The 17,861-nt window shown below is 35.1% G+C and overlaps 1 protein-coding gene and 1 long non-coding RNA gene across 2 annotated transcripts; both read right to left on the bottom strand.

Annotated features, from left to right (window-relative positions):
- Positions 1-485: 485 nt before the first annotated feature.
- On the bottom strand, positions 486-1,221 carry LOC132166995 (uncharacterized). Its single transcript, XR_015911473.1, has 2 exons — positions 1,029-1,221; positions 486-876 (listed from the first exon to the last, which is right to left on the bottom strand). It is a non-coding gene; the product is annotated as an uncharacterized LOC132166995 (long non-coding RNA).
- Positions 1,222-1,384: 163 nt separating this feature from the next.
- LOC132190503 (putative disease resistance RPP13-like protein 1) lies at positions 1,385-6,553 on the bottom strand. The gene is made up of 2 exons (XM_088513494.1): positions 1,958-6,553; positions 1,385-1,819 (listed from the first exon to the last, which is right to left on the bottom strand). The coding sequence occupies exon 1, from the start codon at positions 6,374-6,376 to the stop codon at positions 2,069-2,071; it is 4,308 nt and encodes a 1,435-aa protein (XP_088369620.1). The 5' UTR covers positions 6,377-6,553; the 3' UTR covers positions 1,385-1,819; positions 1,958-2,068.
- Positions 6,554-17,861: the final 11,308 nt, after the last annotated feature.

Genomic DNA, 17,861 nt, shown 5'->3' with positions numbered 1-17,861 from the left:
TATAGTAGGAAACAGATTTATAGTAACATTCAATAACTTGAATGTTACAATTTCTAGTAACATTCAAGTTACTAACAACTGATTATATACTATATGGTATACTTAAGCAGAGAAACATTGCTAACCCACTAACAAAAAATAATTCACCAGGAAAATGTAAATCATTTTTGTGTTCATAATTGCATCATTTGGTTGCAAGGAAAAATTTTAAAGATCAAAACAATCAAAAAGGAGCAAAGAAAAAACTAAAAGCAACCGAAATTGCAAATCAGAGTTGCACACCTCTAAATATTGGAAAATAGATTGTCCATTTTATTATCATAGCATTTTTCTTAACAAATGACATCTAATATATTAAAAGAAATCTTGATCATCTAATATATGCAATCTCATTAAAAGTGCAAATGGGCGCAACCATGGTATATGAGAATAAACATATACTCGAACTACTCTGGTTATATGAGAATAAACATATAATTGAAAGATTAGAGGAAAACTGTTTTGGTTACATAACCAATAACAGAGCAGTACCATGTATTTATATAGCCAAATGGCTCGTGTGTTTTTACAAGAGAAGAGAGGACTGAAATACATAACAGAAAACAATGAACACATTAAATTACATAACAGAAAACCAAGAGGAAAACAAAAAGCATGGAAGCAGGACAATTGTGTGCTGAGCTGAGATGAAAGCCAGCAGAAAACATGGACATCTGACATGCAGGAATACTTGACAAATGGCGGCCTTCATCTTGTATTGGGAAGCAGCAATCAGATTGCATTGAGAGTTGAGAGGCTGGCCTTGTGTGGGCTGCTGAGTGTAGAAGAAGTGCCGTGAAAGTGGGGGTAATTGGGGAAGTCTTCTTCTGGTTGAAACTGAATTGGTTGGTTAGCATGTTTGATTGGAATGTTATCTTTAACAATAATAATAATTATACTCTCGATCACTTATAAAAAGGAATTTGTCTATTTGGATACACAACATCCCAATAAATTATAAAATTGCAGGAGCAGTAAGACATATATACCTCTGTATATTCATAATCTGGATCAGTTTGTTCCTGGGAATACTACATAAAGATAATCCCTCTTCTCCATATCAATTTTGCTTGAAAGACGCTGAGAGAAATGTAACTAGATCAGCACGGTTCCTTCAATGCAATAAAGTTAATTCCCTTTTTTTTAATCAATGAATAAACCATAAAAAACAAAGGAGCAAAATATTACCATCGATATCCTGTTCAGGACCAACATTTTCTTCATTGAACACTTCGGGTTCCAACTACAAGGGTGTGATGCCAAATCATTGGAGAAAATGCAATATATGCTCTAGGTTTGGTGTTTAGGCTGGGAGTGTTAAACTTACAGGTTTCTTCTCTTTTGTCAAGCCAACAAAGTCACTCATAGTAATGAAAAAATTCAATATTCGGAGGCTTACACTCTCTGCTTGGTCGGTGAGGCAATTCAACAAATACCTGTTGTGCGTTTATGTGAACCCAACAAGAACATTAAGAAATAGGAGCAACAAGATCTCTCCAACGCAAACATTCAGACAAAAACAAAAGAGCCTTTTATATCAACGCAATGCCAATGACAAGCATAAAATTTCCGAACAGGAAAATTAACAAATATAAAAACCTAAGTTCCAAAACATCCAGATTGTTTCTTAGGAAAATATGAAGTCTAGTTGGAGCGATTACAAGTATATTTGTGGGGGATGATGCAAGTTCTCCTCCTGCTACTAACAGTTTAGAGGCCTCTTGAACAGCGTGATGTGTGGCTCATGGCGATGACTTGCATAGTGAACCCGCCCACGGCTCTGTTGAACCCCAAAAGAAATGAGAGAAATAAGAATAAATGCAAATTATTTAAAAATCTTCCAAAGAAGATGAAGAATGTGAAAGAAAATCAGAAATCCACAATGGAAGCGAAAGAAGTAATGTGCAAATAAACTCACCTTTGGATTTGTTTCTCAACAGTTGTCTTACAATTAGCAAAATCTGCGGGTCAATTGACGATAGACCTCCTTAAAATCCTCCTCTTCCGAGTCAGGCATGGATTCCTCCTTTTATGAGTCAAACACGAACCTATTATCAATCAAAACGCAAGGGATGTGGGCTATCTTGGACCACTCTCGTCCTTGATCTTTCTTGCAGTGTTCTTTCAGCAGAGGACACTCTTTGATAATGAGGTTCTGGAGTGAGGGAGGCAAGCCATCCTCTGGAAAGGATGTGAGATTTTTACAAAAATAGATCTGCAGGTCTTGAAGAGAGGCTAGGTCTCGAAGGGAAGACAGGTATTTCAGATTGGGGAAGTCTGCGATGGAGAGGGTAGTAAGAGACGCAGGCAGCATCTTCTCTCGAAAGGACTCCACATTCGGACATCCACCTTGAATATGAAGACGTTGAAGAGGGGTAAGCCTGTGCAGCCCCCATTCAAGCAAGGCCTTAGTGAAGTTGCAATACCCGATTGTAAGTGATGTTAGGTTGGCGGGAAAACCCTCTTCCGAAAAGGAAGTTGCCACGCTTGAACTCCACCTCCAAATGTATAAATTTTGAAGTGAGGTGATGTTGTGAATGCAGTTAGGTAGGGCCATATTACTATCAATCGTTAACTCTCTAAGGTTGCTAGGGAGCAACCCTCCGTCTGGGAAGGAAACAAGAGCTGGACAAAAACGAATTTCAATCGTGTCTAGATGGCTGAGGGTGTGTATGTCCGTGGGTAAGGATTTAAGGTTTTCACACCTCGTAATTTTAATCTTTTCAAGAGATGAGTTGTGATGGAAGCTCTTCGCTATTGACTCCAGCTTTGAACAATAGTGAATCTCAAGGTGTTGAAGTGTTGCAGGCAATTCTTCACTTTTCGCTATCGACTCCAGCTGTTCACAACCCAAAATTGTAAGGTGTTGAAGTGTTGCAGGTAATTTTTCACTTTTCGCTATTGACATCAGCTTTCCACAATATTTAATATCAAGGTGTTTAATTGTTGCCAGTAATTCTACGCTAGATGTTAAGAATTTGAGGGATGGACAGCTCCAAATCTCCAAGGACTCAAGAAGAGATGTGCTAGTACTGCAACTATTGGCATCATCCTCATCAAGTAAAATTATCATACTCTTGCAATTCTGTATGCATAGCCGCTTAAGTGTTGGAGGTAGCTGGCCTATTGCAAAGTGCTTCAGTGAATCACATCCATTAATCTCAATACGCTCAAGACACATGTTGTTGTACAGGATTTCCTTGGGTAAAAATTCCAGGACATTACAATGAGAGATATGAATTTCTCTAAGTGTTGAAGGCAAATCCAACTGTGGCTGCTCGTTTGCTTTTTCTGCTGCCAACGAAACTAGTTTTGAACAATTATCAAACTTTAGAACACGAAGATTGGGGAGGGGCTGCAGTAATCCCACATCATTTGACCACAAAGGCGTCAGTTCCTCACAATTTTCAAAAGCTAGATCTTCTGCATGAGTTAGTCCTTCGAGAATAAGCCCTTCTATTGGAGATTTGAATTCTGAAATTGTTGAAAAAGACTTGGAATTTAGTGAGTTGAAGACAACCTTATTTTCATGCATCACCCCTTCGGATCCTCCAATTTGTAGTCTGCAATGCTTAGGAAAGTTTGAAATAGAAACCACCAACTGCTGACATCTTTCTATAACAACTTTTCCTAATGAAGGAAAATGGTTTGGTAACTTCCCCAATAGCTTAGGACAATTTGCAATTGAAAGTTCACGCAAGTGTGGGAACTCTCCATTAGGGCTCCATTTCTCCCATTTTTCCATATCCTCAAAATATATAGCCTCCAAGGATCTAAAAGGTTGTGAGGAACCATTCCCATAAAACTCAACACCAACATCCTTCACACTCGCCATGCCTTCAATGAAAAGTTGTTTGAGAAATGGTAGTTGGCCGACTGGTGGCAATGAAGTGCACTTTTTACAGTTTTCAATCCTTAGCAGCACCATACGAAGAAATGAATGACCAAACCAAGTCGGAAATTTTGTACCTCCATAGCACTTGATAGTCAGCTCGTTCAAAGCATTGTGAGGTTGTAACATGCGAAGTACGTCAAACTCACTTCTTCTGTCTTGTGAATCATCTACGTTGACACTCCATTCCAAGAACAACGTAGTAAGATCACGCTTTTCACTTAACTTAGCATCGCTTGCATCCCTGGGTTCAGTGGCATTCTCCAATTGTGAGATGATGAGTGTCCCTCGAAGATACAACAAAGAACCTAGCTCTCTTAACGTGAAGCAACTACCTTTTTCCACAATTAAATTAGACAATGTTTGGAGATGAGTTAATTTACCTATTTTAGGAGGCATTCCTTCTAGCTTATTAGCATTGAGAATGTTAAGGTGGCGCAAGTTGACCAGGTTGCCTAAATTTGAAGGCAATTTCTTTAGATAGGAACATCCCTCCAAAATCATTGTTTGTAAGTTGCATAGAGTGGTTGTTGATTCAGGAAAGTCTCTAATCCAAGTGTAAGAAAGGTCAAGGTACCGTAGATGCTTCAAATCGCCAATCGAATCTGGTAACTTAACTATGTAGTACCCACTCAAAGAGAGCACTCTTAAGCATAGTAATTTTGGCAACAATTGATGAGGAACATTATGAGTCAAATAACAATGCCCACGAAATGGAAGCATAAGAGGCAAGAATGTACGCAAACATCTGATGTCAAAAAAAGGCTCAAACTTTTTAGCAATATCATAGAAGCCACCCAAGTAAGAAGAGTGTCGAACCTTTTTAGGAAGTCTCCTTCTGTTACCACCCCAAATTTCATCCTCCATCCTGAAGCATATATCTCCTGCAACCCTTTGGGCCAAATCATTGATGAGATCATGCATCACAAATTGTGGTTTCCCATATCGGAATTTCTCCGTGCTTGATTGTTGGAAAAAAGACCTTGACAACAAATCATGAAAATACTCGCTACCCAGATCTTCCATTTGCTTATCCCCTTCCGGTGGTTGAATTAGACCTTCTGCCATCCACAACAGAACCAACTGTTGCTCTTCAAATTCATAGTCTTCTGGGAATATTGAACAATACATAAAGCACCTTTTTAAATGTGAAGGGAGATGGTGGTAGCTTAACATAAGGGCGGGAACAATTCCACTTCTCTCCTCTGGTATATCCCATATCTTGCTCTTAAGTACATTTACCCACTCATTACGGTCCTTTTTAGTGCGCAAGAGGCCACCGAGGGTCTTTGCCGCCAAAGGCAAGCCTTTACATCTTTCAACGATTTTTTCACCAATCTCTTGAAGGTCTAGATGTGCACTGAAGTTGCTTGCTCCCAGTGCATGTTGGGTAAATACAGACAAACATGCATCTTTTGACAGCACTTCCAAACGGTAATGGTGTTCTGGAACGGAACATGTTGTTGATGAAACTCTCTCATTACGAGTTGTGATAACAATTGTACTTCCGGGAGCCCCTGCTAGGAAAGGAGCACGTAGGATAGTCCAGTCATCGTAGTTCTCATTCCAAAGATCATCCAAAACGATTAGAAACATTTTCCCTTTTAGATTCTTCTCTAGTTTGACTTGCAACAAATTCAGATCGTCGTCGTCACAGCTTTCAGTGGTGACCATTTTCAAAATTGCTTTTGTGACTCTAACAACATTGAAATCTTCAGAAACACAAGCCCATGCTTTTAACTCAAAAAAGCTTTGCACTTTTTCATCTTGGAATAAAAGTTTGGCAAGAGTTGTCTTTCCTATGCCCCCCATACCAAGAATGGGAATCACAGAAACTTTATCTCCAGCATCACTACGTTTTTCACTCAGCAACACTTGAAGTATAGCCTCTTTATCTTTTTCCCTGCCATAAACATAAGCATCTGTCATTAAAGAAGTTGGCTCCAGTGTCCCTCTTCTTCTGTTTGATCTCCCACGATCAGCAGCTTCTTTCAAGTTCAGTTGATCTTTTTGTGTGACAATATCATTGAATCGAGCAGAGATCTCCTCAATCTTTGAAACCATCCTAACATTGAGCTTAAGAGCACTTGGAGTCAAACCAGTGCAACAAGTAGGGATGAGTTTCCGTAACTTACTTGTGCTGGCCTGATCATCATCTCCTCCCTTCAATTTGCGTTGCAAAGCTTCCGTGGCGAACTCATCAAGTATGTCCTCCACATCGTAAGCCAAGTCTCTAAGATCATCCAACCACAGTTTCACTGTCGTCACATCATGCTGCTTTCCATCCGCATCATCAAGGACTGCCCGGATTCCTTGTAACGTATGCTTCCACTTGTTCAGCTTTTCTCCGAGTCCCACATATCGGCGTGCAAAGTTCAGAAACTCGCCAGACGCCACTTTGTCAAACAGCAGTTGGATTAACGGAGCAAGGAAAAGCTCTGCCATGGTTTTCTTTCTAGAAAGGTATGATGAGGAAACTCAGAATTCTCGAAGCACAAGTAAGTGGTATCTTCTGTGAAGTGAAGGGTTGAAGGAGTATCAAAAGTTCATATGTTATTTAATTATTACTTTAATGTGTGTCTAGTTTAGATTAATTTATGTTAAAAAAATCAAATAGTAGGTTAGTTGGGAGTCGATGTATCAAAATTCTATCCCGTCAAATAATGCAAAGTGTCGGCTTTCTTTTGGTTGAATGAGCTGCAGCCTGCAGGGGACCATGTGCTTTGAAAAGGAAAAGTCGAAGAATTGTACGAAGGCTTTGGTATCACTAAATAGACCCAAATTATTAAAATAAAAATATAAAAAGAATATAAAAAAGAGAGAAAGTATTACAGGTAAAAAGAGCCAAAGTATTTTTTAATAAAAGAAAAAAAAAATAACACTAAATTGACCCAAAAGTATTACAGGTAACCAATATTAAAAGCTTAATTGACCCAAAGTATATCCTTTCGGATTTGATTTGGTTTAGGTGCCATAAAAATTAAAATTACAATATACATTTTTTGTAATTTTCTTTTTAAAGCATATAAGCCAAATCTTTAATATTTTGAAGTGTTTAGATGAAAATGAAGAAAGTGAGTCAAACCAGTGATTTCGGACGTTGCTTGAAAAAAAACACAGAAAAATTGATTGAAGGAAGATGGATGGTAATTGCAAACAGGTGAACAAAAGATCAGACTGCAGGTCTTTTGCTTTTACACCAAAAAAAACTCTGTGAATGGCGATGATGGAGCCTTTTTAGTTTTTACTCAAAAGTCTTTGCTAAATGCTTGGCAAACGGATGACAAAAAAAACAAAAAACAAAAACCCCTTTCATTTTCCCACTTCGTACTTTGTTCAACACAATAGGTAGTCAGACCAAAACTAAAATTTTAGGGAATTACCAAATAATTTGTAATGTTTTTCAAACTTTCAATTGAAGTAATATCTTTCAAAATTACAATGTAGTATTTTGAATTTTTTTTTTTATTAAAAAAAAACAAATTATGTAATTTTTGGTGTAAATGAATTACAATACAGCAGTTGAAGAGGTACAACGGTGAGGATATAAAAACTTAATTTTAGTCGTTTAGAAATCGTCTCTTCATATTTGTCAAATAATGCAAGTGTAGGTAAGCTTTCTATTTTGCTTTTTCTTTTATTCATTTCATACTAAATCATGGAGTAGCAAGAGTCCACCCTTGTTGGCCTCATTCAAAAAATCAGGAAATTACTGGTCAACAAATAACAAATCTCAATATGTTTTGTAGAAATTGAAAAGATAAAAGTGACAGAGAAATATAATATTAGCTCAAATTCTTTTATTAAATGATGAGATAAATCCAAACCATGTGAAGAAATAAATAAATGCAGGTCACTTTAATTTATTGGCAAGGAGAGACAACCAATTCCACCGACAAATTAAGTTGGTCAGCAGTCACCACCAATATTCATTACAAAAAATAAATGAAAAGCTGTCATATGGTCCTCTCTAATTAATACCAATTGTCCTTCACTACCAACCCCATTAAATTCTATCTCAATAATCTCAAAATATCTGCTGATTAGTTGGTCAACTCTTCATTTTAACAAACTCATTTTTATGCAAACCCGATAAGAATAGCAGCAAGAAATAGGAGCAACAGGATCTCTCTTCCTTTATATGACATATATGAGATAAAGAAAAGGGGTGTTTTTATGTTTACATGCATCTCTCCTTTGGCCACCCCATGGCCATTGGGGTGGCGGTTCCACCTCAAAGGGCCATGGTTGGCTTGGCTACCTCAGATCAATTGGTCCTAAGGGTTATATAAAAAACAAAAAACATTATATTATTTATATTATTTATTTTTTTATTTTTTTAAAAGATTAAATAATATTTTATCATTTTTTAATAAATGGAACACTTGTTATTTTTTTTTTTTTTTAGATTTCTTTAAAGAAATTTTGACTATGAACTAGATTCCCTCCGCTCCAAAATTGGACCGGAGAGAATCTTATTCCATATATATATATATATATATATAAACGTCTTATTGCCTCCAACGCAAAGGAAGAAAAATTAGATCAAATGTGTAAAAAAAAGGGAACAAAGGTTCTGTTAATATATTTTAGGACTACTTACTTTTTACTTTTGGTTTAAAATTGTTAAATAATTGATTAAGTAATTAAATTTACTTCTTCCTATTATTAAGCTTATGAAAAAAGTGATGATTTAACATGAGATCAGCTAAAGATTCTGAAATCGAACATTAACTTCGTTAGGAGTCTCCCATTTAAATTAAATATTCTATGTGTTGAGCATCACCTATTAAAAGAGAGTTTGAGCCTACACATAAGGGAGAATGTTAAAATAATGATATTAAGTGATTAAATTTACTTTTTCCTATTAATTTAAGCTTATGGAATAATTGGTAATTTCTTATAGTTCACATCTTCATTTAAATTATATATTTCACTTGTTGACTTTCACCTATTAAAAATAGAGTTTGAGTCCACACGTGAGAATGAGTGTTAAAGTATTGATTAAGTGATTAAATTCAAAGGTCCTAAATCGAACATTGACTCCATCAAATCACCCCCATCTAAATTAAATATTACATGTGTTGGGTCTCATATATTAAAATGGAGTTTGAGCATACACGTGAAGGAGAGTTTGAGCATCACCTAGTGTAAGTAATGGTTAAGATTGAATCTCAAAATTTGACTTATTTTTAGAAGCTTTTAATAGGAAATGAAAAATAAAAAGAAATTTTTTTGAAATTTAATATTGACTTTGCTTACACTATAACATACAAATAACAGCATGTAAACCGGATCTTATAATAGTTCAAATTCTTTGATTAAGGCTCAGTGTACTTCGACGTAAAATGGTTTCTTTCGTAAAATATTTTCAAGAAATCCATTTTCCCTGAAAATATTTTCCGTCGAAAACATTTTACGGCGTTTACCTTGCACACGGAAAATAATTTTTTTTAATATATATATATATATATATATATATATATATATATATATTTTCCAATAAGGTCCCCACTAGGACTTGCACGAGACTTGACCGGGACCCGCTCGGGACCTGCCCGAAACTTGACCGGGACAAGCTCGAGACCCGCCCAGGACCTGACCAAGACCCTTCCGGGACTTGACCGGGATGCGCCAGGGACCAGACTGGGACCCGCCCGGGACTTGACCGGGACCTGCCCAGGATTCTCCTGGGACCTGACCGGGACTCTCCCGGGACTTGACCATGACCCGCTCGGGACCTGACCGGGACTCGCCGGGGACCTGCCTGAGACTTGACCGGGACCTGCTCGGGACCTGACCGAGACCCGCCTGAGACTTGCCCGGGACCTCGGCGGGACCTAACCGGGACCTGACCGGGACATGCCTGGGACCCGCCCAGGACTTGACCGGGACTTGCTCAGTCCCGGTTAGGTCCCGGGCAAGTACGGTCAAGTCCCGAGCGGGTCTCGGTCAGGTCCCAGGCGGGTCCTGGTTAGGTCCAGGGCAAGTCCCTCTGGTGTCCCGGTCAGGTCCCGAGCAGGTCTCAGTCAAGTCCCGGGAGGGTCCGAGTCAGGTCCAGGGCGGGTCCCGGGCAAGTCCCTTGGGGTCCCGGTCAGGTCCCGGACGGGTCTCGGTCAAGTCCCGGGCGGGTCTCGGTTAAGTCCTGGTCAGGTCCCGGTCAGGTTCCGGGCGAGTCCCGGTCAATTCCCGGGAGGGTCCGGGTCAGGTCCCAAGCGAGTCCCGGGCGGGTCCCGCTCATGTCCCAGGCAAGTCCCGGTCAAGTCCTGGTCGAGTCTCGGGAGGGTCCCAGGCGGGTCCCAGGCAAGTCCCGGGCGGGTCCCGGTTAGGTCCCAGTCGGGTCCCGGGCAAGTCCCCGTTACGTCCCGGGCGGGTCCCGGTCAAGTCTCGGGAGGGTCCCGGGCAGGTCCCTATCAAATCCCGGGCAGGTCCCAGGCGGGTCCCGGTCATGTCCCAGGCAAGTCTCGGTTAGGTCCCGGGTAGGTCCCTCTAGGGTCCCCGGCAAGTCTCGGGCAGGTCCCGGTCATGTCCCAGTCAGGTCCCGGGCAAGTCCTGGTTAGGTCCCGGGTAGGTCCCTCCGGGTTCCCGGGCAAGTCCCAGGCGGGTCCCGGTCAAGTCTCGGGCGGGTCCCGATCAAGTCCCGAGCAGGTCCCGGGTGATTCCCGGTCAAGTCCTGATCAAGTCCTGATCAAGTCCCGGGTGGGACCCGGACAAGTCCCGACGAGGTTTTATGCGGGTCTTGACAAGATCTATCAATTTAAGAATGAGATGCTCATAGTCGGAAAATGGTTTACGGTTTTGAAAACCGTAAACCATTTTCCTAAAATTAAAGAAGAATTTTCGGTTAAAAGGAAAATATTTTTCGTTGACCACTATTTTACGTCGAGGTAAACACCGTAAAATACGAAAATCATTTTCTAGAAATCATTTTACGTCGAAGTAAACGGAGCCTAAATGAATATTATTTTACATTTTTTAACGCAATCTAAACAAATTTTAAAAATCCATCTTCCTTCGGTATTTATCCCCCAACTGCCAACCAAACCATGGGAAGAAATAAATCGGGTAGGAACCACGTTTCGTAAAGCGGAAGTCATTAGTTCAAATCTTCTCTCCCCCTCTTGTGCAGACATGTCGAAAAAAAAAAAAAAAAAAAAAAAATTATATAATTAAGGAGTATAACTAATTATTTGCCAATTATAAAACTAGCTAGCTACCCAAATTTTAATGGTTAATTAGCAAATCAAATATTAATAGGGCATAAGATTGAATCTCCCCCATTAAAGTAAAATTTTATTTTGCACAAATATTACCTATTTTCCAAATTAGGATGATATTTTCTTTTAATAAAAACCCTAGTTCAAACAAATTATAGCCGCCCATGGTTATTAAAGTCGATCTCTACGTGTAAATTTTGAAATTCTATTTTTAAATAAAGCACTTAATTAAATTGCATCAATCAAATTTAACTCATTTAAGACAAAATCATTCATTCGCTCTTTATTAATTCTCGCAACATTTTCCAAATACACCATACCCAATTAAATTTGCAAACAGGTGAACAAAAGATCAGACTGCAGGGCTTTTGCTTTTACACCAAAAAAAACTCTGTGAATGGCGATGATGGAGCCTTTTTACTCAAAAGTCTATGCTAAATGCTTGGCAAACGGATGATAAAAACAAAAACCCCTTTCATTTTCCCATTTCGTACTTTGTTCAACACAATAGGTAGTCAGACCAAAACTAAAATTTTAGGGAATTATCAAATAATTTGTAATGTTTTTCAAATTTTCAATTGAAGCAATATCTTTCAAAATTACAATCTAGTATTTTGTATTTTTAAGAAAAAGAAAAAAAAAACAAATTATGTAATTTTTGGTGCAGAGGGGTTATAATATAATACAATTGTTGGAGAGGTACATCAGTGATGATACAAAGACTTAGAGTATGTTGGGTTTGAGAAATAGAGCTTTTAAGTCAAAAATAGCTTTTGGGTAAAAACTTCATTTTTAAGTTTTTGCCAAAAGTGCGTTTTGGCCATTTTCACACTTTTTAGACCCTTAAAAGCGTTTTTAATTTTTTTACCAAACGAGGAAAAATAATGAGGAAAAAAGTGCAATTCTTTATTTTAGTTTTTTTTTTTTGGAACTTCACTTTGAACTCGCAAACTACTATGCGTTTTGAGAAGACTTCTCCAAATTTCAAAAACTCTCAATTTCACCTTCTGAACTTTTAATTTAATGCAATGTTCCCCTCTATTAGTATTTAAATGTTAAAAGTGATAAAATGACCATTATAGTACTCCTAAACTTTCAATTTAATGCAATATATCATTTCATCAGTTTTTAGACGTTAAAAGTGATAAAATAACCATATACCTCTCATGTCAAAAAAAAAAAAAAAAAAAAAAAAAAAAAAAACCATATACCCCTGACTTTATTATCAAATTCTAAATTTACTCTTAATTTGAAATTAAAAATTAAAGTTATTATAAAAAAATGGTCACAAGGTGACCCACGGTTGGGTCACCTTGTGACCATTTTTTTTCTTCATTTTTTCATTTTAAAAAATTAAAAATTGAAGGGTAATTTTGTCTTTCTTTGATTTTCGTTAGGGTTTAACAACAAAAATTGACGAAGGGGTGTAAATTGCATCAACTTAAAAGTTTGAGGGGTGAAATGTAGTATTTTGTATTTTTTTTTTTTTTAAAAAAAAAATTATGTAATTTTTGGTGCAGAGGGAAAAAAAAAATTATGTAATAAAAATAAAAAAAGATCCAAAGTATTACAGGTAAAAAGAGCCAAACTACTTTTAATTAAAAAAAGAAGAAGAAAATAACACTAAATTGACCCAAAGTATTACAGGTAACCAATATTAAAAGCTTAATTGACCCAAAGTATATATCCTTTCGGACTTGATTTGGTTTAGGTGCCGCAATATACATTTTTTTGTAATTTGTTTTTTTAAAGCATTTAAGCCAAATCTTTCTTTAATATTTTGAAGTGTTTAAGATGAAAAATTAAGCATTTCTTTAAAGATTAATTTTTTTTAAAGCACTTTTTTTTTTTTTTTTTTTTTTAAATGTAATTTTTGGTGCAGATCGGGGTTACAATATAGCTGTTGGAGAGGTACATTACATAGGTGGGGATACAAAGACTCGTTTTATAATGCAAGTGTAGGTGAGCTTCTATTTTGCTTTTTCTTTGATTCCTTTCATACTAAATCATGGAGTAGCAAGAGTCCACCATTGTTGGCCTCATTCAAGTAAAGCCAATTTATCAGGAAAAGGGAAGAAAGACAAAGAAACAAAGGAAAGAAAAAGATTTCCACAATCCAAACAAAGGAAAGTCCATTACCAGGAAAAAAAAAAGAAACAAACAACTCTGCAGCTTTCATGGTTTTTTTGGAAAGAAATTAATGAATAAATCAGGAAACGATGCAAATTAAGATGCAAATGCACAAGTAATTGGGATCTCAAAAGTGAATTCAAAACTGCATGCTTCGAGGAAGTTTGTGGCGTGCTTGCTGGGATATATATTTCTCAATTTCTATGTTTTGTTTTCTTTTGCTTAAGAAATTTTTATATAAAATATAAAAATAATCACAAATGTTAAAATTATTTTCATATTTATATCACATTAGAATTTTCGTTAAAACAAAAACAAAAAAACATGCTCCAAAGCACATTACCAAAAAAAGCAGCTGTTTTTATCCATAAAAAAATAAAAATAAAACATAATGCCAAGAAATATCATTTTGATATTCTTTAAATACATGCTATTTTGAAGGATATATATATATATATTCGTTTCTAATGCTTCAAAATTCGTTTTTAATGCCTCAAAGCTCGTTTTTGAATTCAAAACTAAAATCTAGAGGTGGAAGGTTAACTCTTTAGAGATTTTATCACCTTAAAATCTAGTGTATTTTGGTTCAAGTTATTTTTGTGCACTTATTATGTTTTTGCTTATGTATCAGTTATTGATTGGAGGCTATAAAAATGGTGTTATCCGGATGGTCATGATAAAATGTTTTATATATATATATATAGAAGTGTCTTTTTTTTTTTTGAAAAAAACAAAAAAAAAACAGCCCAATTAATGAGTTGGTTGATTGAATGTTGCCAATTATGGTGGACTCCACTCCAAGACTCCAAGTTTGTGATTTAGTATGAAAGGAATCAAAGAAAAAGCAAAATAGAAAGCTTACCTAAACTTGCATTATTTGACAAATAAAGAGAGAAGACTTGTAAACACCTAAAACAAAGTCTTTGCATCCCCACCGAAGTACCTCTCCAACAGTTGTGATTGACTACGAAATTTTTATTTTTTTATCCCAAATTATCATCAAAATTGTATTGTAACCCCTCTCCACAAAAAATGACAAAAACTATTTTATAATTTTTTTTTTTTTTTAAAAAAAAAAATACAAAATACTACACTCTAATTTTTTGGTAATTTTCATTTTCTTTGTTACATTTTCCTTGATATGTGATTTAAGTAGATGACTCTATTTATAGAGCTTTAAGCTAATTTCAAATACAAAACAAATTCCTTGAATTAAGGGTAATTAATCACAAATCAAATACTCATTAATCAAAATGCTCTGCTAACAGTACCACACGGCTTACTATTAGGAGACCCCAATATCATTTGTAATGACTCAGAAAAAAACGTTAGTCACATCTTCGCTATCACTCCAAAATAATCTAGTCAATGTTACATTAATGCATACAATAATCACATACTTTATTAGAAATAGTACAAATATAGTATATTGAATTATTCCTTTTTTTTTTCTTTTAGTTTGAAAAGGTATTCTAATGTAATATAAAAGTGAAAATAATTTTTTAAGTGTTTTGTGTTTTAGATTGTTTGTTAGTATTTTTGTTTTGAAAATAAATAAATAAAAAAGGTTTGAAGTTTTACAAATGACTTTTTACTCATACTTTGTATATCAATTTGCCCCATTTATTTGAAATATTTTAACGGTATTTTGAAATAAAAGGAGAACAAAAATCATACTTGTAGCATTCTCATTCACCAATCCTAATTTCGTCAAATTTGTAATGGCATGCAAATGGTAAGCAAGTATATCTCGTACAATTTGCATATAAATGCGTATTGACTCTACTCACAAATAATGTATTTCTTATATGCTAAGGACATATGTCGCTTTTAGAAACTAATTTGTAATAAATTTCTGTATACAATATAAATTAATCACAAATATTTAAAATTATTTTCGCATTTATATCAACATACTCCAAAACACATTACCAAAGAATGAAACTGTTTTTATCCTAAAAATGTCTAAAAAAACAAATGCTTACATTCTTCAAATACAAACTATTTTGAAGGAGAAATGTTACTTGCTCTATTGTGTTCTTCTATTCTTGAGTGGATATTATTTAAAAAAAAAAACTTCATTTATTTCTTTCATTTGATTTTTATAAAATAATATTCACCTAAGACCATAAAAACACTAAGAGAACACCATAAGAGCAATTATTCTTCTTCTCATCCTAGATGGATATTATTTTCTGAAAATCAATTAAGTGAGAGAAATAAGGGAAGTTTCTTTTTAGAAAATAATATGTACCTAGGTCTAGAATATCACAGTAAAAGAACATCAAAAGAGCACCTAACATATATATATATATAAAGTGTTTTTCTTAATCAGCTCAAAAGAGACATGTTGGTTGATTGAATGTGGCGGCCAATTATGGTTGGACTCCACAGAGGTGAGAAACAAAGAAAAAAGGAAGCTGGCACTTGCATTATTTCACTCTAGAAATGGTACATATATTCTTACTTTCATATTTTTACATGAACATTTTTTTAATGTTGCAGTAAAAATTAGTGTTATATTCAAAATTTAATAGTACTAATTTATATAAAATTTAATAATAATTTTTACTATCACATCAAAAAATATATGAAATATAAGAGGGTAAAATAGAAAATAAGAATATGTGTATCATTTCCCATCTAACACTCAAAACTTGGCTTAGAAAAAGAAAAAAACAAAACACTCAAAACATGAAAGGAGCCTTTAATTTGCTGATCGAAGTCTTTGGTGTCGCCAACATACATATATAGACCTTGCTAGTCAAAGGGAAGAAAGTAGTGAAAAAATTAGAAAGATCGATCACCATAACTAAATCCTATTTTCTTTCTAGCTAGAAAAATAAATTGTAGATCAAACACGTAAAAAAGTTAATAAAGGTTCTGGTACGTTGTTAATATATTTTGAGGAAAAAAAAAAAAAACAACAATTGGTTTGAGACTTGAGAGAGTGTTTTAATGTATATATAGAATAATTTCTATAGGAATTTGACACAAATTAAGTTGTTTGTCCTCTTTAATAAAACAATGACATGCCAACTTAGAACACCAAACCAAAAAAAAAAAAAAAATGAAAACACAAAATTATTTGTTCTACTTCTCTCCCGTTCCCTCTATTTTGCTGTTGTCTAACGTACGTCTTTTTTTTTTTTTTTTTTTTTTTAATGTGTGTTTTTAAATTTGGTTTGAAAGAGTGTTTTGATGAAATATGAAAGTGAAAATGATTTTTTTTTTTTTTTGTCAAGAATGTTTGTTAGTGTTTTGTTTTGAATAAATAAAAAAAATAAAAAAAAAAAACAAAAAAAAAAACACACACAACAGATTTTCCCATTTCTACTTTTGTTCAACGCAATAGGTAGTCAGAAGAGAACTAAAATTTTAGGGAATTACCAAATAATTTGTAATGTTTTGTCAAACTTTCAATTGAAACAACATCTCTCAAAATTACCAGAAAATTTTGAAGTCTTGTAGTATTTTGTATTTTCTAAAAATACAAAATAGACGACTTATAGTATTTTGTATTTTTTTTTAAAAAAAAAATTATGTAATTTTTGGTACAAAGGGGTTACAATACTGCTGTTAGAGAGGTACATCGGTGGGGATATAAAGACTTAGTTTTAGTCGTTTTCAAGTTTTCACTCCTTATTTGTTCGATAATACAGCTGTTGGAGAGGTACATCGGTGGGGATACAAAGACTTAGTTTTAGTCGTTTACAAGTCTTCTCTCTTTATTTGTCCAATAATACAGCTGTTGGAGAGGTACATCGGTGGGGATACAAAGACTTAGTTTTAGTCGTTTACAAGTCTTCTCTCCTTATTTGTCCGATAATACAGCTGTTGGAAAGGTACATCGGTGGGGATACAAAGACTTAGTTTTAGTCGTTTATTACAAGTCTTCTCTCCTTATTTGTCCGATAATACAGCTGTTGGAGAGGTACATCGGTGGGAATACAAAGACTTAGTTTTAGTCGTTTACAAGTCTTCTCTCCTTATTTGTCCAATAATGCAAGTGTAGGTGAGCTTTCTATTTTGCTTTTTCTTTGATTCCTCTCATACTAAATCATGGAGTAGCAAGAGTCCACCATTGTTGGCCTCATTCAAAGTAGCCAAACACCATTAATTACCAGGAAAAAAGAAGAAACAACCAACTCTGCAGCTTTCATGGTTTTTCTGGATAGAAATTAATGAATAAATCAAGAAGTTACTGCTCAACAAATAATAAATCTCAATATGTTTTGTAGAAATTGAAAAGATAAAAGTGAAAGAGAAATATAATATTAGCTCAAATTCTTTGATTAAATGATGAGATAAATCCAAACTCATGCAATTTTAATATATAGCTTCTAAGCTCATCATCAATGGACTTGATCATTCTCCTAATAATTTCCAATTTCAAAGCCTTCTCATTTTCCTATTTCCTACTTTGTATGAAGACAATAGACAGGTACGTACGTACGGAACTAACAAAACTAATCTTTAAAGACTTGATAACATTTTAGGAGGATTTTTTTTTTGCCTTGATAATATGCCACCACCTTAATTAATAGATAACATTTTCTAAATGCAAGAAACTACTAGAGGAA

Source organism: Corylus avellana, chromosome 2 (assembly GCF_965113065.1).
Source record: "Corylus avellana chromosome 2, dhCorAvel1.hap1.2, whole genome shotgun sequence".
Taxonomy (NCBI): domain Eukaryota; kingdom Viridiplantae; phylum Streptophyta; class Magnoliopsida; order Fagales; family Betulaceae; genus Corylus; species Corylus avellana.
Note: the sequence above shows the minus strand (reverse complement) of the source record. Positions and strands in the feature narration are given on the sequence as shown.